Genomic DNA, 24,606 nt, shown 5'->3' on the forward strand with positions numbered 1-24,606 from the left:
TCTGTTGGCTATCGTTTCAGATAAAAATCCCATATCACAAGACATATTGGATTGTCGACATTATCTAAAAAACCGGGCATCACTTGAGAAAACTATAGTCCTCCAGTGGGTTCTTGCCCACTGTGGGGTTCCAGGTAACGAGAAAGCCGACTTCCTGGCAAAAAAGGGTGCTTTAATCATGCAGACTATTTCTCGTCCTTTGCCTTTCCATACTGTTACGGATCTTATTAAAAGATTTTTCAAAGTACTCAGGAAGCTCTCTATCATCGTGTTTCACTTGGTTTAATGAATGAACCAGAATCAATGAAGGTTTAATGAATGAACCAGAACCAAGTGAATTAAAGTCTTGGAAGAATGCTATCCCTAATTTGTGTAATGGCTCAAGGCGTAGAGCGGTCGCTGAATTCCTCCTTGCCACCGGACATGACTGCCTACGGTATCATCTCCATAGATTCAATATTGTTCCTTCTCCGATATGTACTCTGTGCAGCTCTGGAGAGGTGATGGACGCCGCGCATCTACTCCACTGTCCTGCTCTGCGCAAGACTTTTCTCGCCGAGCGTTACTGGGAGGCAAGAGATATGTTAGATTAATGGACGCTGTTACAGCTTTTTTATATTGTGTTGCTGTATTCATGGTCTTTGTTCTTGTTTTTTTGCTTAACTGTTCATAATATGCCATTGGAAATAATAATAATAACAATAATAAAAAGAACAGTAATGTAGTCAGGATATTCATAAGTATATATCTACAACTACAGTTTAATTATCTGATAACCGTAAATTCCCACGACTTAGAGTGACTTTTTCTTGTTTCATATATTTTCCATCAATGTAGAAAAAATCAGATTAGAATATAATTTGTTTTTTAATTTAAACTCAAATATCACATTATTACTCTAGTTGCAAATTCTGTCTAGCCCAGTTCTTTGCTTTAAACACTTCTATTTCTTTACAGTTATCTACAACTACAGTTGAACTATTTGATGTCGTAAATTTCTATGCATTAAAGAATAATTTCTCGCGTTTTATACATTTTTGTTGAATGTAGGAAAAAAGCAGTATTAAAAAATACTTTACTTATTACTGAAAGTTCAAATAGCGCACTACTGTTATTCCAGACGTAAATCCTGTTCACAAACATATATCTAAGCTACAGTTAAATTATCTGATACCGTAAACTCCTAGAAATTAAAGAATAATTTCTCATGTTCTACAGATTTTCTCGAATGTAGAAAAAAAATCAAAATTAAAAGTAATTATTATTTTTTTTTTTACTTAAAACTCATATACAAGTAGCAGATTACTATTATTCTAATTGCAAACTCTGTCTAGACTAGTTCTCTTGTTCTTACACATTCCTATTTCTTTAATTAGCTACCCCGGATTCCACATCCTGCAAAGTGCTACAGAAAATCACAACAAATGAATTTTTATAGATTTTTCTTTTAAGAAATATTAAAAATTTTTTCAAGAGAATGCAAATTGTGAAAAATGATATAATTTTCCCGCGATTCCGCAGAAAAAAAAATCACTTCATCTGTTTCATCACTAGCCAGATACAATACAAATCCAGAAGAAGAGAAAAGGTTTAATACTGAAAATAGTCTTTCAAAATTTTATTTCATATGAACATAGTCTTCTTCCAACGTGACCTATAAAATGCTATAAATTTTATTTACAAAGTTCAAAGAAGCATTTTTTCCCCCTGACGATTCTTACACGCACTGAATGAGCACACACAACATAACAAATATATATATATATATCTTACATTACATAAATAGAACAACAAAAATATAACGCAATATATGACAGATTTGCCAGTCTATTCGTATTCTTCAGGTGAAAGAATTTCGATGGGTACAACTGAAGGCCTGTACAACACAAAAGTACTGTAGAAGTAGTAACTAAAGCCGGCTGCGGCAAATACTGTGATGGCCAGCCATGCATTGTAGCTCATTATGATGAGCATTAGGAAATATCCCATTGTGACTTGTATCATATAAAGAAATGCATGAAGGGTGTGAATTCGCAATCTGGAACAAAAAAACATAGCTATCAGTTATTTGTTTCACAGAAACAACAGTAAAAAACATATAGTTAATTAACTTGGGTACTTTTCTGTTAATAAGGCTTCATTTGCAAATGGTTATAGCTGTCGTCATTTAATTAGATGTTTCTCTAACGTTTTTTCGCCAAACAAAAACGTTAGGGAAACATCTAATTAGATGACGGCAGCTATAACCATAGATAAAGCCTCACGAAATAAATAAACTTGATACACTTAAGGGTCAGCTTCAAGAAATATTTTTATGCATTTAAATCAAATCAAAAAATCATATAAGCAAAAAGCAATTAAAAAAACAACAGTGCGAAATATAATAGGCAATGTATAAACATGTAAACACATATGATAGCATGTATACATATATATGTAAATTGAAACCATATTACACATATTTGAACTTATGAAATTATTTAAACGCCCCCCCCTACAAGAGGCCGAGTGGTTAAGACCACTGAAAACTGAGAGTTCGATCCGGGTTCGAACACAGGAGAACGCACTGGTTGCATGGGTGTTTCGTTGTCATTTTGCCCACGTGTAACGTGAGTACGAGCCAGCTTTCGTTAGAAAGTCCTCCACAAAAGCCATTCTCCCTTTAGGCAGAAAGTTCTCCATTGCTTTGTCGTGATCAAACGATCTAATCTAATTAAAAAAAATTCTAAAATTTATGACTTTTTTGAAAAATTAACTTTGATCTCGGATAACTGCCAGTTTTTAGAAGTTTAATGGAAACTACAATTTATAGCTTCAAAGCAACTGTCTCAATGAATCCACAGTTTCCAACGCCTGTTGATTTACAAGGAAAGTCCCGACCAACCTTGAATTTCAGAATGGTTTGAAAGTGGAGTTTACTTTATTCATTTAAAATGAATCATGTCAGTTGAAATTAGGTGCTGAAATGAAATTATTTAATCTCTAAACCAGCTTGCTACCAAAACTGGGCAGCATATTGAAATTTCAAAAAGTTACAAAACAGCACTGTACAGCTAAATATCCATTCTAAAATAATTCTTCTATGCACTTTTTAATATGAATCTATATAGCATTTATTACGCAGCTAAATTTTCAGATCGCCAGATTTGAACTTATTATTTTTTTTTTTCAGATATACTAATAGTTCAAAATTGAAAAAGACTTTCCTCGCTAAAAATACAATTTTTATTAAATCGCCTCGTTCTCGATTCCTTTAGAGAAAAATTTATTTCAGGATATTCTGATTTGCACTCTCACTAGACGCATAATTATGCACATATTATTTTAAGAAATATCGGGAAGCGCAATATGTAATACTCGGAAAAGGCAATATTTCGCATCGGTCAAACCAAGCAGCACTATACGGGCAAAGTGGTAACCGGATTAATATTTGGAACCTGGATTCCAGCAAAGCTATATATTCAACATAAAAATTTAATACATTTTCTGATACGATAAATTGTTCCTTCAAGTTTAATGATTAATGAAGTAAATTAGGGATCTTTTCTGTTGCAAAACAACATATGCCAAACAATTTTCTACATATTTTTTAATATGTAGAAAACTGGCGAAAGTTTTCCGCCAAAAAACAGTCTTTATAAAGTTAGGGGGGAACATGAAAACAGTACCTTTAGTGTGGTAATCACCCAAATATACGATTTTCTGCCAATGTTTTCGTAGTTTTTTCAAAGCCTTCATTGCAGGAACTTGTTGGCCGTCAGTCTAAACACAGATCAACTTCGTTTCGGACGCCCTGTGCAGAATGGAAGATAGCACCAGCAACATATAGCTGCAGGTTGTGAAAAAAGGTAGAGGTCCGAAGCAGCGATGGCGGCTATATGGCGTGTGTGTGAAAAGATCCCATTCGAGTCCGTACAGAGTCCAGCCGGTGAATGCAAACACATGTAGTCTTGCATTATCTTAAAGGATCTTCACCTTTTTTGCGTCAGAACTCAGTTCATCGTTTTTCCTTGATAGCAGCATCAACACGGACTAGCATCTCACTGTCGAGGGTTTTACTTTTTTCCAGATACTCTTTGTGGATAATAACCACGGCAATCTCACAAGATACAAAGCATGATCTTTTTGTCAGTTTAATTGCGCTTTGATGCTGCTGACGGGATCACCGGGAGCAGACTAACTCTCTCTTCGGCCTGTGTTGTTGAAGTAAATCCACTTTTCATCACAAGTTACGATCTCGTCCAGAATTTTGTGCTTGCGTTGATATTCGAGCAGATTAGCGTAGGCCCGAACACATCTGCCCTTATCGTCAGCTCATGTGTCACCCAGCGATTGAATTTGTACGTCAAGTTTATGGACGCTTAGGGCGACTAATGAAGATTGCACTAACGTCTAACTCTTTAGCGAACTCTCGCGTGGTTGCATGCTGATCTTCCACAAGTTCTTCGCAAGCAGGTCTCATCAACATCAGGAGACCGGCCAGAGCGCTCTGCTTCTTGAATGTCCTAGTCCTTGTTTTTGAACTTTCGGTATTAAACTGTCACAGTGTCATACGATACAACATAAAGCTGTACACATGATTTGGTGACGTTCTGCAAATGAACTGGAAGTAAATGATGGTTCTAATCTGGTAGCATGACAGTTCTATTTCAGACACCTTGTATTTAATGGTAAAAATATTTTTTTACAAATTTCACAGCATAATATTTTCTTTCAAATGCCAAAAATCGTTTGACAAAATACGCAAAACACGACAACGCGAACTGTTTGCGCCGACGATATTTGAAGCCGCAGGCAACTTTCGTTAAAACCCGATATAAATCTACGACCAACGGTTGTGAAAATAATGAGCGGGAAAGGAATTTTGTGAACACGGCGCATAGCACATTAAAATTTTAGTTACTTTTCATTATTAAGTTATTAAAGCGAACCATACTGCCATTAATATATTTTTTTTCACTTAGAATGTAGGTTTCTTTAAAAGGTATTATTCTTTAACATACTTCAGTAATGAAAGCAGGTAAAAAAATTGAAGCACATATTAGGCCACTTTAACGCAAAATCGAAATTTTTACCGCTTTAAGGATGGAAATTTTATCGTGATGCCATTTTGAATTAATTACACCGCCCTCCGATAATCGAGGCAGTATTTCCTACATTAGGTTACCGACACTACGTTTTCAATGACAAAGAATAACAACTCAGTGTCAAACCGATTGCAAAGAAGTACACTGAATAACAACTCAATGACAAACTGAATAGAAAGAATTAAAGAAATAAAATAACTGCAACTCAGTGCCAAATTGATTACAATCATGTATTATAAGGAGCAGAAGCACGTCATTTTTGAATTCAATCCTATATTGACATTAATTTCGTAGAAAAGCTCTATGTATTTCCAGATTTAGAGACACGGCATCTTTCGAAACACACACAGTATTTTTTTTTTTTTTTTTAAATAAAACAAAAATCGATTCAAGATTAAATTTTGCCTATTTTGAATGACTATTATAAAAGAAGCTATTTGTATTTTCCAAAAGCATTTTAACAAACGCCTAACAGCATTTTGGGAAAAAAAATTGCGTCTTCAAAATAATTACCGTATTTACGCGAATCTAATGCGCATCGTTTTTGGCCAAATGTAGTACTCAAAATTGGGGTGCGCATTAGATTCGATGCCGCATTAGATTCGAGTGCAAAGTTCGCCGATGACGTCAACCGAATTTAAATCGTAACAATGGATTACTGTATTTCTCGACTACATTTACCGTTACATTTATCGTTGACACATTATTGCATACTGCAGAGTACGTAGTCACGAAATGGAGGGCAAGCAGAGAAGAATGTCATATGACGCTACTTTCAAACGTAAAGTAATTCTTTATCCTGAAAGAAATGGCAATAGAAAGGCTGGGAGAGAGTTAAACGTAGCTGAGAGTAATGTTCGCTTGTGGCGGCAACAGAAATTGGCACTGTTTGCAACTAAAACTAGTAGAAAGAAATTCACTGGTCCTCGCAAAGGAAGACACCCTAAAATTGAAGAAAAAGTTTGGAATTTGTACGTGAAAGGAGGAAGAATGGACAACCTGTGACTAGCGACACTATAAGAAATAAAGCAAAAGAGGAGGCTGAAGTTCTTGGAATACCGAAACGAGAGTTTAAAGCTAGCCGTCGATGGGTGGATCGGTTTATGAAGCGGATGGGCTTATTTCTAAGACGCCGTACAACAATATCCCAAAAGCTTCCTGCAGATTTTGAGGGAAAACTACTAACATTTTAGCGGTATCTCATCACACTTCGGAAGGAAAAGAATTTTTCAATGGGGCAAATTGGCAACACTGACGAGACGCCAATTTGGTTGTTTGATATGCCTCGTAACTACACCATTACGGAGAAGGGGACTAAAAAAGTTATCATCAAAATAGTGAATAAAGACGTTTACTATTAATCACTGATTGTAGAAACTGTTAGCTAGATAGAAATGTTACCATTTATTTCATGTTCATACTTTACGATATGTACCGTATATACGGTAGTGGTAATTAACAATGATTGTTTCACATGACAATAGCCCACTAATAGGTTAATTCTATGTTCTGTTACTTTATGTATAAATCCATTGTTGTATAAAATATGGTATCTAAATTTAAATAAAATTATCATACCATTGATTGATAGTTTATATACAAATCCATTGTTGTATAAAATAAGATTCAATAAATTCCTCATACCATTGATGCGCATTACATTCGCCGACAAACAATTTTTTTATTATTTAAAGTTTTAAAATGGGGATGCGCATTAGATTCGATGGCGCATTAGATTCGCATAAATACGGTAAATTAGATGAGATTGTAAGGATCTTAAGTTTTACTAACGTTTATTTTATTTTAAATCTTTACTATCACTTCTTATTTTCTACTTCCGGCCAGAATTATAAGCGTTAACGTATTTATGCAAAGTTTGTCTGGCGAACGCCAAGTACTTAAGTTGTGGCTTTTTGCCAAGCAAGAGAGAGAGGAAGCAGTAAGTCGAAGCAGGCCGCTTACCTTAGAAATTTTACTCAGTTGCTGGTTGCCTTCCAGGCCAGAGGTTTAATCCTCTTGATAACTTTAAACGTATTGTAGTGTTCACAGTTCTCTGTACTACATACGGCTTCCTGTTAATACAAGGCCAATCTTCCACGTTTATTATTTTAAAGTTAAATTAGAGTTTAGTTTTATTTTTATACTTTTACGTTTAGACCACAAGTAGTGGGTCTTTGTATTCCGAAGTACGGAAGTTATTGTAAATAGAGAAAAATAAAGGGTTTTGTATACCCTTCTTGTGTATCCTGTCTACTTCCCACAGTTATTGAACATAGCTTTAGTAAGCTCTCTGTTCCGAGTCAGGTCCTTGCATGTTCCCGAAGAAAGTAAGACGGAACATTGAACCTAATAAGATACAGAGATAAATGATAACGAATTTGTCACCTTTGATTCTAGTAGCATTACATGCACGTAACATACAGTTTTATTTATTTTCGATTGAAATTGGTTAATTCTCCTTTACTGATGATCTGTAACGCGAATACGAGCAATTTTCCCTTAGAACCCAACAACCAATCTAACCAATCCTCCTTGACCTCACATGCATAAAAACACCAGTACATTTTCAACGGGTTAAGTAAAATTATCTGAATATAGCAAAACAGACGGAACGTAATTTGCCTAAGGAGAAAGATGCCTTCGTGGAGAACTTTTGAAGGGAATTCGCTCCCATTTACGTTATACATAGGCAGAAAATGATGAAAAAAATCACGAAAATCAGTCATGCAACCAGATTGGTCGTCTGCGTTCAAGCCTGGTCAAACTGCCAACATGCAGAAAACAATCTCTCGACCGCTGGTAGAAATCTACATCTTTAACGAGACAGATCCAATTAACGGTGCCGTTTTTCCTATTGAACAGCCACAGGAGAAGATCTAATTAGATTACAAGCAAATCACTTCTAAATATTTTTATTCATAAAAGTCAGAAATTTAATTTTAATATAATTTTTCAAAATTTTCGATTAAAATATGCAGCACATACCATATACACTCGGATATAAATGCTTCCGTTTGATTTATACATATATTTCATGAAATTTTATAACGTCGAATGCAAAAAATTCGTACTAAATACAATGATCGGAATGTTTATTGGTAAATAAAATGAGTGAAGTTCCAACGCCACAGGAAAATGATAAAATTCCGAATGAAGTTTATTTTCCATTCGTTTCTAACATACAATCATTTTTGTTTGGTTTCTAAAGTTTTATTTTTCATTTGCATTTTTCTTTCTTTCTTTCTCTATTTATTATAAAATAAAGATTAATCATCGTAGATATATCATTTTGGTACTTACGCATTAGCGTATCCACCTTGGAGCAGTTTTGAAGATTTTTAACAGTAAAAAAAAAACTATTCGCTGAATTTTCGAATTGCAACTTACAATGCTTCTAGTTACATAAAGAATTACTGTGCGCATGGTTGCCAGAGGTTCTACTAAGATGGTTGCAGTAACACGTTAAGTACCACAATTTTTACGAAATTTACGTTTACATGTAAGTAAAATTATACAAAAAATCTTAATGCTGCATTTTTGCATGCGCATAGAAATCGAGATCTGATTTAAAGTCATTTTTCCTGTTTATGATCTCGACTTATACGGGAGTATATACAGTAAATTTCAAATTTTAGACGCATGTTTGTGGTTGCGAATCAGTGATAATGGAGCCCAGAGTGGATAAGATCGCTGAATACCGCTAATTCCATTCAAGTTTGAATACCGGCGAACGAGCTGGTTATATGTGTGTTTTCGTAATTTTTCTCCGATATAAAAAAGTTTCCTTAAGAAGTCTATAAAAGCACCCCTATCCTAGAGAGCCCTCGCATTCTATTACATTCGATTAAAAAAACAACAATGAATCATGATCAAATTCAAAAAATTCTTGCTGATATTCGAGCTAAACATTTTCTATTACAATGTTCTATCCTCATCGTATTACCGAAAATTTATTTTGTAACAAAACACGTTCTTTCTAATTAAAATAAATTAATATATGAAACATTAATTAGCACTACGAGAAATTAAAATAGACACATAAATTTCGAAATAATAATTTTATTTTTCAAGGCTGTCAAATGGCAAAATAGATAAACATTTCACTCCTTTCGAGGACATCAGGTCACTACCCCGAGAGCAGCGGATATACTTCCGCGATAAAATATAAGCCAAATATACCAGTCACATACTATATTATTGATATGTGCGATTACGATGCACGTGATTAACCAGTTTCCCAACGAAAGGGAAAGCAAGAAACAAGAAAACAAGGAAAAAGGTAAATATCCTTTATCAGCCCGATCATTGAAATCGGCGTGCATATCCCCGTTCTCACCACGTCACTTTCCCTCGTCAAAATCTCTCCTAAGGCGTTCAATTCATGAACTGCGATAAACATTGCACCTGTTTTGATTATTTTGTTACTTTTGAAATAATAACAACAAAAGTATATAAAAAAATCTAAAAGGTTTCAGATTTTTAATTACGTCCAAAGGGGCGTTTTTATTTAACGTTTTGTATGTTACTTTATTAATTAACTATCATGTTGTTCGCAGTTAAAACATATTATTCAGTTCAAGAGCAATATCGCAAAATAATTTTAAATTGAGCATATCTTTAGAATTTCCGATACATAGTCTCATGCGCTGGAGATAAAAATGTTTTTTCTGTACAACGTTGCCATGGCTCGCTTTGAAATCCTTGAGTTTTGTTAATCAAAAATTCGTTAAAGTTTTACAAAATATGAAATTTCAAATTTGGGCTTCCAGATGCCGATATTCGCAGTAGGATTACGTCATTCAAAATTAGATGGCTCTACGTACCATTGTTTTATCACAATGCGAGAAAGATACATACATTTATGCCGATTCTTCAATACTTAATTTCTTCAAATATAATACAGGGCGATAATATTTGGTGGCAACAGTTTGAAAAGTGATACAACCTTTTAAAATTTTCAACGCAAAATCGCAAAACGAAAACAATAGTCCCTCAGGGACAAACCCCCTTTGGACTAAAAATGAAAAAAAGCTATATTTGAAAAATAAAAAGATATTACATTTTCCCTTTCTGCAAACATAAAATAAATTTATAAAAATATGCACTATAGGAAAATAAAGTTGTCCGATATACATATCCTTATAATTTTATTCTCAAAATCAATAATTGTTAAAAGATGTCAGACGATTATAATGACTATAAATTTATTGATTTTTTCGATTATCGATAATTCGGTACACATGGCAATTCATACAAGCTTTACTGATAATTTGATAGATTTTTCTTTTCAAAAAAATTATTTGAAATGTAAGCTACTATAATAATAATAATAATTTGGAAAATGATTTGGTTACAAGAAAGTGAGGGTCGAGACTAACGTCTGCGCTAATAAAAATAAAAAAAATAAAAAAAAAAACTGTGATATTTTAACAAATTATCATACTAAATATATACAGATCTTTACCACGAAAATAATGAGAAAAATCTATTTAACTCCTTTTAAGCAGAAGCTTACTTTATGTTTTGATCTCTAAACTAAGATCTGATGTTTGCAAAAATAAGCCAGCTGCAGAAAAAGTTCTTTCAGGTTTCACACTTGTCGGTCTGGTAATAATCAATAGGAAATCGTTTGCTATTTTAGACATTTCCCCCTTATATTTCCTGCTGAAAATACTCCAGTTCTTTCTTGATGGCTTGAATTAAGTCTTTATTTATTTTTTGTCATGTTGATTCATCGTGGGATTTGACAATTTTATTTTCATTATAAAACTGAGGTTTTTTCCTTCTTTCATAATGTTGCAGCAGATGTCAAAGAAAATTTTCGCAATCAGAATCACCTTTTTTTTTCTGTTTATTTAATTATAATATACGCATTTAATTAATTCCACAATTTTCTTGGCAATTGCAGTTGTACTAAAAATTCTGTAATCTTCAACGCATCACAACACATAACAATAAGCAGTTCTTTCTCTTACATGATACATCACAACCATATGTTAATAAGTTCATTTAAAACTATATTTTGAGCTGCTTCAAAGCATGAATTTCAACGTAACATTAGCGATATGTACACTTTGCACAAAAAGGGGGGCAGCTTTATATCTCCCGTTCTACTCGACCGATTGACAAAATTTAATTTGCATTCTTCATGTCTGGAAAGGCGCGATTTAGGATACAGCAGTGCCTTACAAAAATCATCGGACACTGTGAAATTTTGTATTCTTTAATGAATATGCAAACTAAAAAAAAAATTAAAACAAAAAGAAAGGATTTTTTTTGATTATATAAAAATTCAAAAATTTTTTTAATAAATACATTTTCGAAAAGCTGAAAATTAAATTCAAAAATCAATATGGTTTGTTTAATGAGGAAAACTATTCTCACAAAAGTAATCGGAGAATTTTAGTAGCAGCCAAACATGACAAAAACTTACATTATTTCTTAATATTTTGTGAGATTACCTTTACATCTGATCACTTCATTTAATCTTTCGAGCATTGACTCCATATTCCTCCTGTATTTTGTTATTTTTAGACTTATTTTATGCTATTTCTCTTGAATCACTGGTTTCAGTTGCTGCCGCGAAATCACGCTTTGTTTTCGAATTTTGTATCCTAGTTCCTGTCAAATACGAGGGCTATCCAGAAAGTAGATTACGTTTTGGAATAAAAAAATAAACAAAGTATAGGAAACAAATTTTATTATATACAGATGAAAGCCACACTCAAATACTACTTTTCTACATAGTCACCATACAAATTAAGGCATTTATCGTAGCGATGTACGAGCTTGGAAATTCCTTCGTCGAAAAATTCGGCCGCCTGCGCCTTCAACCACTTCGTTACCTCTTCTTGCAGCTGTGCGTCGTCATCAAAACGCTGCATAGCCAGCCACTTCTTCATTGCTGGGAATAGGTGGAAGTCGCTCGGTGCCAGGTCGGGACTGTACGGCGGATGAGGAAACAACTCCCACTTAAAAGATTCAAGAACTTTACGAGTGACATTTGCCGTGTGGGGCCGGGCGTTGTCGTGAATCAACAAGATCTTAGAGCTCAACATTCCTCTGCGCTTGTTTTGAATTGCTCTTCTGAGTTTTTGGAGAGTTTGGCAATACCTTTGAGAGTTTATTGTAGTGCCTCTTTCCAGGAAGTCCACCAAAATTACACCTTTTCTGTCCCAGAAAACAGTCGCCATCATCTTCCTTGCCGACATTGTTTGCATGCATTTCTTGGGTTTTTGGGGAGAACTTGTGTGCCCCCACTGCATTGATTGCAATTTCGTTTCACAGTTCACATGTTTCACCCATGTTTCGTCACCAGTAACGATGCGATCGAGTAAAGAGTCACCATCCTTATGGTAAGCGTCCAAAAAGTTCAACGCTGCAGCCATTCGCTGATTTTTTGTGGTCCTCTGTCAAGATTTTTGGAATCCATCTTGCACAAAACTTGTGGTAACCAAGCTTTTCGCTGATGATTTCGTGCAACAAACTTTGCGAAATTTGTGGAAAACTCAAAGAAAGTTCCGTTATTGTGAAATTTCGATTTTCACGGACTTTAGCATCGACTTTTTCGAGAAGTTCGGCGGTCACTATGCTGGGTCTCCCACTTCGATCTTCGTCGTGAACATTGGTTCGGCCATTTTGAAATCTTATGACCCACTCCACCTTCAGTGATAATGTTGTCCCCATACACTTCACGAAGCTGCCGATAGATTTCTATCGGTTTACAGTTTTTTGCAGTCAGAAACCTTATTACTGAGCGCACCTCGCAGCTCGCGGGATTTTCAATTAACGCAGACATTTCAAACCGTCACAGTATCTGAACGGAGCACAGCACGAACCTCTCACTAGCACGGCTAGATGCAGACTGAGCTGCGCAACGCTCTGACCCCAAGATGGCCGCGCTAGCCCCGCCCCTAGCGGACACAGACGGAAACGTAATCTACTTCCTGGATGGCCCTCGTATGTTCAACAGGACTCAGATCTGGTGATTGAGGTGCTGATTTAATTACTTCTGGACATTTATATAACAGCCAGTGTCTATAGGCAGTATGCTTTGTATCCCTGTCCTGGTAGAATTTAAAACTATTTTGTATTTAAGTTTTTGTGCTGACGATGCCAAATTTCACTCCAAGATGTCAAGGTACTTATACTGATCCATAATCTCATCTATAAACCAGGGCTGTAGGGTTGGAGTCATGTAGTCGGAATCGGAGTTGGGCAGATTTTTGGGCAAAAGGAGCCGGAGTTGGAGTCGCTAAAACAGATCGACTCCGACTCAGACTCCAGTTTTTGTTGGACAGTTTGAATTTGAAATGGAATTAAAGTGAACTGAAAACAATTAATGACAAGCTGAGTTATTTTTTTTATTTATGGACTATATACATTAATAAATAGTTATTTTCTATTTTATTGACAGATTAATAAAAATAAATATAAGGTAGGAGGATGGATGTGATATTTGCCATTCGTGAATAAACTGATTCATTTAGTTACAAATCTCACTGGTAAATTTGGTAAGCAGCAATAGCAGCAAGAACTCCAAGAACTGGTGCCATTCTTAAAAAAGCGAGCAGGAAAAAGGAACATTTACTGATCAAGCAACGGGATGAGGAAGTACATATTTGATTATATAGAGGTTGTTTAAGAACGTTTTTAGAAGATGTAGATAACAGTAAGACTGTGGAATGATCTTTCCAGAATTAGAAACTCCTCTTTCTACACCGTATATAGCCACAAAGAAGCTACAATCTGAAGAATTAAGAGGAGGTGAGAATGGAAAAATGTGATGTTTGTGAAATGCAGAGTTTATTGCAGATGGAATCTTTCTTCACTGAAGAAAAGAGAAACTAGTTTGCTAGACAACGAGATCTTGCTGGATTCAATATGTGTAAATCCAAAACACCGAATTTTGTTGATGACGAACAAATTAAGAAGGCGAAAAAAGCCACCTATGAACTTTCAATAAGAACGAAATTATTTTGAGAACAACTGGAGTATTCAAATCAGGACAGTCAAACTGCCGACATTGCAACGGAGTCTCTATCATCCTCTTACGGTGATGAATTAGATTTTGAGAAATAATTGGATAATATTGAAAAGGCTAAGGCACGGCGAATGAAAATAAACGAACAAGAGCCTTTAGGTATAAAAATAAAAAATACAAACAGGATTTCTACACGGCCTTTAGAAATAGAGAAATAGATAAATATGATTGCTTTTGCAAGACACCTCTTTTAGAACTTAAAGAAGTATATCCTGAAAGGTTAAAAGAAGTAGCCGTAACAGTAACAGCTCTTTCTTCTACTCAATTTAGTGTGGAAAGATGCTTTTTGGCTCTGAAGTTTATCAAATCGGATCTATGGTCGTTCAACAAAGAAGATCTTGCCGATGCTATACTGTTTCTTAGAAATAACTAATTCCAGTGCTCCATTTCATAATAAATGCTAATTAATATAAATAATTTGCTATGCCATCAATTTTTTTTCTGTAGCATCTATTACTTCTTTTATATTAAAAAAAAAAAGCTTTAACCCATGTGTATATGTTTACATATATATATGTGGGAGTCGGAGTCTTTAAAATTCCAGGAGACGGAATCGGTCATTTTTCCCTACCGACTTCACAACCCTGCTATAAACTCTATATTTGCAACACCGAAATGTGCCATATGATAACTTCTCCTCCTCCATGTTTAGTACTTGACACTAAGTTTTGCTTCCGAAAAACTTGTTTGGATTTTTTCCACATCAGCACTCATCTGAACCGAAAAATGTTAAATTTGCTTTCATTAGCAAACAATATTTTTTTCCAATAGTCGGGTGTCTTTTGTTTTATCGATTTTGCGAGAGGGAATTGAAGTTTTTTTTTTTTTTTTTTACTGACATAAAATGTTTTTCTTGCTACTCGCTAGTGATATCCTGTAGATCGCATTACTCTTCTTACAATTTCTGGATTTACACATATTATCACGAAGCTCCGCAACAAGTTTGGAAACACTCAGTCTTGGATTCTTTTCAATATTCCTCAGAATAAAGCATTTCATTCCATCAGATAACTTAGATGGTCTTCCGTGTCTCCTTTTGTTTTGAATACGATTCTGTGTCTTACAATACTTAATAATATCAAAAACTGTAGAAGTACTTAAATTAAGTAAATAGGCAATTTTCATTTCTTCTTATGCAAATCAACAACTAATCTGCAGGTTTCTAACGATGTCTCTTTCGTGACCGAGGCATTACAAGAAAAATAGCGAATATTTCCGAAACGAAAATTTGAATTATAAAAGCAAATGGTGTTTAGATTTTTGCCTAGCTTCTTTATCAAAACTAAATCCATAAATTTAATTTTTTGTTTATTGCAAGCAATTTTAATTAGAAAGTATAAAAATGTCCGATTAATTTTGTGGCATCTTTTATTCCTATTTCAACCTAAAACGTTATTTTTAAAATTTACCATTTAATTTTTCAAATTTATTTGGTAGAGAGAGAGAGAGAGCTAAGAAAATATGTATTCAAAGAGGAAATATTCTTTATTATTTTCCCCTGTTATTTTAATATATATATATATATATATATGATGTACCAGCTTTTCTCGTAGGTTAAATTACCAGACGATAAGTTTTAAAAAACAGGATCCATTTATTATATTTCAGGAGAAAATAGCAGTTACAAAATCAGATATCCGGAGTAAATAAAGAATTACTAATAACTTTTTGTATGAAGTTTACTACATCGTGACATTAAAGAAAAAGCCCCGATATTCCTTTTGCGAGTCCTTTTATAGCTTCTGGAAAGGCGGAGCTTCCAAGAAATGACGTCAGCCAATCCAGTTCGCTTTAAATACTTCCAGAACATTCTATAACTGTACGTGTAGAAAAGGCGAAAAAAACAACTTGACTACGGGGCTGTGGATTTAATTCCACGTACTTTCAAATAAGAGAACGTCGCCATTAAAAAATGAAAAGAACATACAGTTAGAATTTTAAGTGTATTCTTGACTATGGAATTTTATTATTGCATATATATATATATATATATATATATATATATATATATATATATATATATATATATATATAGTGGCTGATAATTTTTGAGAGACACTGTATATTAAATTTGTATATAGCATCGTTTTAACACACACATACTGACACAAAATCGGACTTTTTCAAAAATAACATAACTACATATTTCCATATTCCGATTCTACCCGCAAAGCGGTGTTAGGGTTACCAGAAAGGGCAGGGGCGACAAAATTGACGATATACAATTGACGGAGCGAGAACATTCCAGAACGCATTCTTAATGTTTTCTTCGAGAATCTTCTCGAATGTAGGTTAAAGCTATATATACCCTGCTTGTACGCGGACAGAGTAGTGTTGTAGTATCTTAGTTCAGAGATTAGCTTGGCAACCATTGACCGAGTCGGCAGCTATACCTTAGTGCTTTGCCGTAAAGCCGTTTTAGCCTGAAGGCTGTGTTTCTGATTGTTTCAGAGTGTTTATTGTAGTTTTTCGACGACTGTAAACGTGTTCTTGGAACTGTCCTGTGTAATACTGGCGAATAAATTGTGTTTTGATTTTTCATCAAGTGTTATCATATATTACTCCAAATCCACGAGCAGGTAGAACGCTACAAAACTGATATGCAGATCGTTTCGTCATATCACAAGTAACCAAACAATTTACTACACAAAAATACAGGCTCCAAAACTGTCGTTAAATTAAATGTGATGTCCTTATTTCTACAATAAGGCTCTCGTTTTCTTTATTTAATGCGCACTGTATGAAAACAGGACTGCGGGTAAAAAATTTCAGGCTAGTTTAAGCGATTTACTGATAAATCGGTTTACTTGTATAATAATTCCTCATATGACATGGACATTAGTAAACTATGTGTTATTCTATGAGAAATATAAGATGGAATAAAATATAAAAAATTACATATTATGCCTGCAAACGTTTTTCAGCAACATGACTGGCAAATTAAAATTTTAATTTAGAGCTAACAAATTGAAATGCTCTTTTTTTTTTTTTTTTTTTTTTTTTTTTAATACACACGTTACATTAAAATAAGGTACATCTGACAGCCTAAGCTAGTCAGACGTACCGTCTGTGGCTTATCTGAAGACGTAATTTGGTACTTATGTGTTATGTGTACTTGACATTAAATTGTCCCTAAGCAGTGCGATTTAGTGCCAACATATTCAACACCTACGCTTTCGTTTGTTGTAAGCACGACTGATTCTCGATAAACCACCTTTCATTTTCTTTTAAACAAAGATATAAATTAATTCTTACTCTTGTATTTCTTCCTTGCATTTAGGGTGGTATTATTAATCTGGGACTTGACTTCTACAACAGAGCAAGCAATGGGTTCATTTCAAAGTCATGAAATCCTGCGATCAAAAAATGTGAGCATTAATGGACATATTTGTTTGAAAATAACATACATATTGCAATGTGAAACACTGGGACAAGATAATATCCATTCGAAAAGAAACGTGGTTCAATCTTAAGTTCACGCAATCTCTTCAACTTTCATGGTTCCAAAACAGCCAACTTTCACGGTCCATGGGAGTAAGTATACGAAGTTTTTATAGCATTTATTGGATGAATTTAAATTCCGAAAAAAAATTCGAAAAGGCTATATAAACAGATATGAAATGAAATTTTTCTGCTGAAAAAATAAAATAAAATAAAAATGATGTCATCAAGAGCATATGTACTTTCAGATATTTTATTACTTTATTTTAATACAACCAATCATACTTTTGTTTATTTAATTATGTACAGATTAAAGCCGTATCGTTTTTTGTTTGTATTCTAGCGAAAATATGTGTTTATTTTATTCAGAATCTGAAATACAGTCGTTTTAATACTAATTTGCTAATTTATGTTTTCGAAACCATGAGCAATATTCTGCAAGCCAGAAGTTCATCAGAACATTTATTCAGATGAATATATAAATATACTTTAAGTATTTCTCTATTGAAAAGGTATAAATTACTTCCTACAACCTGATTTATTTATTAATTTGGCAATTATGTGGTTGTTGGAATTTGAGGCCTCCTTACTTAATTTACGTTTACAATAATAGAAAAATCCGCATTAGAATTTCATATATCAAATGCTCTGATTTGTCAGTTTCAGAAGCTGCACATTTTGATAACAAAGTGACAACAATTCAATCAGTCGGAAAATTATTTGTAGGATTGATTCGGAGAATAAAGTAGTTCATACATTTGGAGCTTTTTCGATAAGACAGCCGAAAATCTTGCAGATGTGATTTGAAAACAAGTGATGCGTTTCCCAGAGATAAAACAGCCCATATAATGACTTCGAAAACTCAGATTACATCAACATTTCCCAACATATAAGTGGAAGTTTTAAAAACAAATAATCATTTTTGATAAAGTACTAGCAATTTTCATTTCACATATCTAACAGACTGATTTTTTTTTTCAAAAAATCTCATTCATGAGATTTTACGTTATGTATGCAAAAAATTACGTTGTGTATGAGAAATAATTACATTCATGACACACGGAAAACTGAGATGCTATATGGTTACAGTTTCATTTAGTTTCGACTTAAGATAAATTTTTCCCATTGATCTTATACTGCATTTTCAAATTACAGAAGGGGTTTATTCATTTGTGAAACGATTTAGATACAGAATTAAAAAAAAAGAAAATGTTTTGGAATAAATTTTTTTTTTCAACAACTTATTATATGAAATGAGAAATATCGTCTGCTACTTTTAAAATTTATTCTTCTTATAAAATGTCGCCATGTACACAAGCTATGAATTGAAGGACGTGCTTTTGCGCTTTCCGACGAGAAGTATTCCTGTTTCCTACTTCAAAAGCATTCTGAAATGAATGGTATTAAAATTCCCGAGTGCGAAATTAGCAACATCATTATTCGAAAAGGGAAACCCCGTCAACCATTACTTCTACATGGAAAGAAGACTCCAAACAAATACCTAAAAAAAGGTGAATCAAAAATCGTTGTAAAATCTTTAAATATATTTGTCGCAACACTAAATAAAATAACAAATCAAAATTTACAACCTTCCTTGATTTCCATCACTTGGCTCGATAAAATGAGTACCATGTTCGCTTGGGGACTAAACACTGGGGTCTTTCGACCCCCAAGCTGACCACTTGTTCAGGGCATATGCTTATGCACCCCGTGGTCCACGGTCGAGAAAGCAGATTTCGGGGTACTGCTGGCCTCCTTGGCCCATTAGGGCTGTTACGCCACTGAGTTTAATTTTTAAAATTTAAAACCTAAAAAATCAAAACCAAACCATAATGTTCATCAGCGTTTTGCAGAGGCATGTGGCTCAATGCAAAACTATTTATAGAAACTTGTATGAAAAATATTTAGCAGGAGACAAATAGAAATACACAGTGACTCTTTGATGAAGCATGGGTTTGACTTCATGACTGCAACATAAAAGATCTATTTCTTATCGGGGGAAAAATATGTACAAACTTGGTTCTGTCAACGCAAAATTTCAGTAAGGAGCTTATGATTGTTTCAGAATTCTCTTATAATGAGAAATTAAACAGAGTGGAAAAAAATGCCAAAATCAACTCAACGTACTATCAGGAAAAGATTTTACGTGATATATTTACAGAAAAAATTCCACCTTTATTCTAGTGACTTTCAAAAAGTGAAACTCCATCAAAACAAAGCAACAAATCATACTTCGGAAAGTACCACTGCATTCCTTGGGAAAAAAAAAAAAAAAAAAAAAAAAAAAAAAAAAAAAAAAAAAGAAGAAGAAGACCGATACAGGTATTGCATATATACATTTTGAACGTATTCAGGTTAAGTCCTGTAAGGATTATCCTAAGTTTTTAACAGTTATTTTTAATTAAAGCTACTTTCCTGTCCCTTCTAATTTCAGCTTACAATTTCCTGTCAGAGTATGTTTTTAGAATTGCGTTTAATGCAAATGAAGGAAGAGTAATACTTAAGTCGAAGTTTCACTGACTTCGTTAGAGAGCCAGAGATTCTGAATAGCGCGCGTTTGTCGTTTGGCCACACTCTCTCTAAACTATTACTACGCTCGGCGGTATTTCAGGCCCTTGGTAACTTCGCCAGCTAGTTAACATTTAAGGGCCAACTTCTTAGAATATTGATAGCTTCGGCTATATCTTTTTAGTTAAGCATTAGTTAAGTTTTATTTCTTAGTACTCTTGAGCTCAAACCCAAGTGGAGGCTTTCTATACGCTTTAAGAAAAGAGCCGACTGTTAAATTCTTATTTTGGGAAATAAAGGGTAATTAACCCTTCTTGAGTTTACATCTCTGTTCCTGAACTACAGCGATTATTCACTTACCAGTTCACAAGGTTCCTACACACATAGGTACAAGAGAAGAGAGAAGGTTGGAACCTTATAGTCCTCTCACGTTTCACCTACGAACTATTGTACCTCTGGTTTCTTGAAAACAGTTCTTTCTAAACACAAATACACCACCATCGATGGACTCTGGAAAGTAGAGGAAGAGGAATGGAAACCAATACCCCTGGAAAATTTTAAGAAAAGCCCTTCTATCATGGAAATCACACCATGCAGACATATAGTCCAGAAAAAAGCTATCAGATCAAACAGTAAAGAAAAATATTCATTACATTTTAAACTTGAATTAAATGGCCCCCAAATCGTTATAAAAATGTGTAAACACTCTTTGTACTTACAATTTTATGTGATTGTACAATTGTTCCAAGCATAGACCAAAATTTATGAATGATATTAAAGCATAGGCAGGAATGTGCTTCTATGGAACGTGCAGTTGTAGCTTAAAACGCTAAAGAAGACACTTTTTTTTAATGTTATTTGCCTTACATTTCTCATCGCTATCATATAAAAATTTCTGCTCACACCCAATATTGGAAAAAGCCTATAAACCTTGATTAATGGCTTTTAACTTTATGCTTTACATACCTCACAGATATGTGCAACTGGCATATATTTTGTATATAGGTAGATAAAATTGCAATTACGCAGTATATCAACGGGATTAAAATAAAGCAGATGCATATTTCAACAATATTTTTAATTAGGAAATTCTCCCTCTAACTTGCACGCAGTTTTATCACATATTACATGTCCTGTTTCACTTCAATTAAAGATGCCCAATCATTAATGGCGGCATCTTTGCAAAAGCTTTGAGATAATGAAAACACTTCTAACTGGTTTCTTGGGGTGTTGTGTGATTTCCCCCATGTAACGTAAATCTGTATCAGATTCTCTTAGAAAAGCCTCCAAGAAGGTATCCTTCTTTTTCGGGCAAAAGAACCCTCGCGTGCTTTGCCCTAACTGATTAGACGCACCATCGGTTGGCGGATAAGACTGTTGAACATACGTAGCCAGGTCGAGTATCCAGCAACTTTACTACTCAGCCACTGCTGGGCGATGGCTAGAAAAAAAGAAATGTAAATCGGACTATTGAAGCTGAGAGACAGATGTTAAAAGGTGTCAAAAGGATCAGTGTTTTGGATACGGCAAAGAATGCGAATGCTATCTGATTAAAGGAAAGAATCCTTGATGCTAGAGGATTTTATGTGGCAGAGTGGTTCATATATTTATGTTACTTGCGGAAAATCACGAAAAGTCATGTAGCCAGTCTACTCGCCAAGATCGAATTCTCCAACTGATTACAGACCGAAGAATAACAAAAGGTATGGCAGCACAGCTGCCTTATTAAGTCCGCAAAACCTTGAAAGCAGTTAAAAGAAGGATATCTCAAAACACTGGTGCTAAAAAGGTAAAGTACTGAGAAAGCGGAAGAGTTAATATTTTTCATTGCGAAAAATATAATCTTCAGCTACTTAAAAGCGGTTCGAGCTAGCTATAATTTTTCAAAGGCGTTAACTACTCGATCACGGAGGGTACCCATAGACCAGCGTACCTGACATCACGCAGCAGCAACTACAGTACATTCAAATTTCTTGTTGATCGGCTCGAGCAAGCAGCATCAACAGCTTGTTACGACTAGGACACATACCGGATCCAATGATGGCGCGTTGAAATATTGAGTAGCGGCTACCTTAGTTGCACTCCACACATACGTCCCGAATGCAAGTCATGCAAGTCCTAATGAATTTCCTAATGAATGCAAGTCAACGCATAGTCGTCAAGTATCTATATAAGGTATCGGCAAGTATGCTATACAGAATGTCTTATTAGCTGGTATGACCCCCACATCCTTTATCAATCGAGAATATAAGGATTTTAATTTGCCGTTGAGTGAATGTTTTTCAGAAGTCTCAAACGAAGGATTCATTGAATCAATGCTATCCTGAATAACAATCCCAATATACTGTATCGAGTAAAATGATGGCCTTACTAATTATTTCCGCAAATTCGTCCAGCGAAAACATGTAACTGAAATTTAAATAAGTTTTCCAGAACATTTTCCTTATATTTTGTCACATTTAGAGCATTATTTCATGAAGTGGCGTATTTTCTGTGAAGTCATATATAAAATTAATTTTAAAGAAATAAAGGAAAAAAAAAAAAAACAATTTTTTACAAAAGGACAGCGGACTTTCATGTATAGAATGAAATTCAGTTTACTATTAATTACAAATATTAAGAAATAATAATTAAAGCTCAGTTTGGAAGTTATAATATTCAAAAGACGGAGATCTAAAGATCTGCTTAGCTCTCTCTCTGTAAATTTTTTCATATATTTATTAGAATATCGATTTAGTTAAGACATATTTTTATTAGAATATCGAATTCATATCAAGGCAGAAAGTTTTGCTTCCATTTACCGCAACCGAACAATTATTCTGAAAGGCGGTAAGAGTTACCGAAAATATTATGGAAAAGAAGAATTTCCTCATCATAAACCGGTATTCTAAAATTGAGAAAAGAAAGTTTCACCAACATTAAGGAAACAGAATAAGTTTTTCCATAAAGTTAACGACTGAGTGAACCAGTTCTTCCTTTTTAAAAGTACAATACGAAATTTTAAAATTAATGAAAAAAATATTATATCAATTTCATCAACAAAAAAAGGGGGGAGGGGAACAACTTACTTTTTCGTGCTAAGAAAATGTACATTCTTTTGGCTGATTTTGCAACCTTACTAAAGATTCATCGACTAGTTTAGAACTATGGATTCCTGTTTCGAAATGAGCATTACCAATTTACGCAATTGTATTTCAAGAAAAATTCTGTTAAAATACTGCAATCAAACGATGGATTCTATGGAAAAAAAAAAAAAAAAAAAAACAATGACCATTGAATATCCGCCAGCAACAAAGTTTTGTATTAATAACTAAATATTAATGATTAATGATTCATGATGGTTTGAAACGATGGCTGACTTTTGAGGTATCACATTGGTCTCTTAACGCTTCCTTATACGCATCTCGAGCACGGAAAAATAAATTAATAAATGTTTCTAGTAAGACACCACTACCTTTCAACACCACTGAATCCGACAGATTACTACTACATTGAAGCTAAATATTCAGTCACCCCCTCTTGCAAAAGGGAAAAGTTGCCAGCTACGCGTCTGTCTGCAACTAGTTTACGATTATTGATGTAAGCACATAATGTCCTTCCGATCGGTAGTTAATGAGATGCGGGTATGTTTAACCAGTTGTATTCTCAGAAATGTTTGCACACAGCAGCAGAAATTGCAATGATTAGATGAGAAATATGAAAACTTTGGATAAAACATAACTTCAGCAAAATAAGTTTTCCATTTGAATTGTAGAGAATAATATATGGTGATCCAAAATTCTCCAACAGATTTTAAAAATTAATTACGGGAAAAAGAAAACTACAGGAATATGATGTTTATAAAGATCGCTGCAATAATTAGAAATTTTTTTCCCCTTTTTCGCCCAGTGCATAATTTTAAGCTTGAAAAATAAGTAATATTTAAAAATAAATAAATAAATAAATAAAAATAAAAAAAAAAAAGTGAATTCTTACTTAGGTCAACAAAGAAAAATTTTATTTTAGTTACTTTTTATTAACATTATTAAAATTTTTCCGTTTCTAATTTATGAAGCTGATGGTGGTCTAAATGTCTCATTCTATCCATCTCTTGTAATGTTTCGTTATTGCAAGGAACCTTTCCAATGAGTTTCGAGGAGACCAGTTCTTGATTTCACACGACTCGAAGCAACATATGCTTGACCTGCTGCGAAGAGTTTTCATGCTAGATATATTACTGCATAATCTACAATGCTATTTATTACTTCCTTGTACGAAGTAAAAAGGAAGTATTGTGATCGCGAAAAGTTTCAGGCAGCATATTTCAACGGAAATATCCAGTGTAAATGGAAAGACCTAATCGCATTAAACGAAATTTCAAACGAATGAAATCAAAATTAATTTTTTTTAGATATTAAAACTTTAAACATTATGATTACAAATACTTATGGTTACTAACCAGAATTCTCTACTAAACAACAATGAAAATAAAAAACTGCATTTTTAAGTAAATAATTTTTCAGTAACATAAAATTTCTACACATTATT

The 24,606-nt window shown here is 34.0% G+C and overlaps 1 protein-coding gene across 3 annotated transcripts in view; it reads right to left on the minus strand.

The window, feature by feature from the left end:
- Window positions 1–1,603: 1,603 nt before the first annotated feature.
- The window catches only part of LOC118185759 (high affinity copper uptake protein 1-like), a 50,530-nt gene continuing 27,527 nt past the window's right edge, over window positions 1,604–24,606 (minus strand). The window contains exons 4-5 of one of the 3 annotated variants that reach the window (XR_015041954.1): window positions 20,440–20,626; window positions 1,900–2,038 (exon numbers count right to left, since the gene is read on the minus strand). Coding sequence is in view for 1 of the 3 variants with exons in the window: in XM_035355665.2 (XP_035211556.1) it covers window positions 1,828–2,038 (211 nt within the window). In the remaining 2 variants the exon portion in view is untranslated. Of the gene's footprint in view, window positions 2,039–17,385; window positions 17,484–20,439; window positions 20,627–24,606 lie in introns of all 3 variants that reach the window. The other 2 variants (XR_015041955.1, XM_035355665.2) reach the window with 2 other exon arrangements.

The sequence above is a fragment of the Stegodyphus dumicola genome, chromosome 7 (genome assembly GCF_044657685.1).
Source record: "Stegodyphus dumicola isolate Sdum_Otavi_A_Nest chromosome 7, ASM4465768v1".
In the NCBI taxonomy this organism is placed as follows: domain Eukaryota; kingdom Metazoa; phylum Arthropoda; class Arachnida; order Araneae; family Eresidae; genus Stegodyphus; species Stegodyphus dumicola.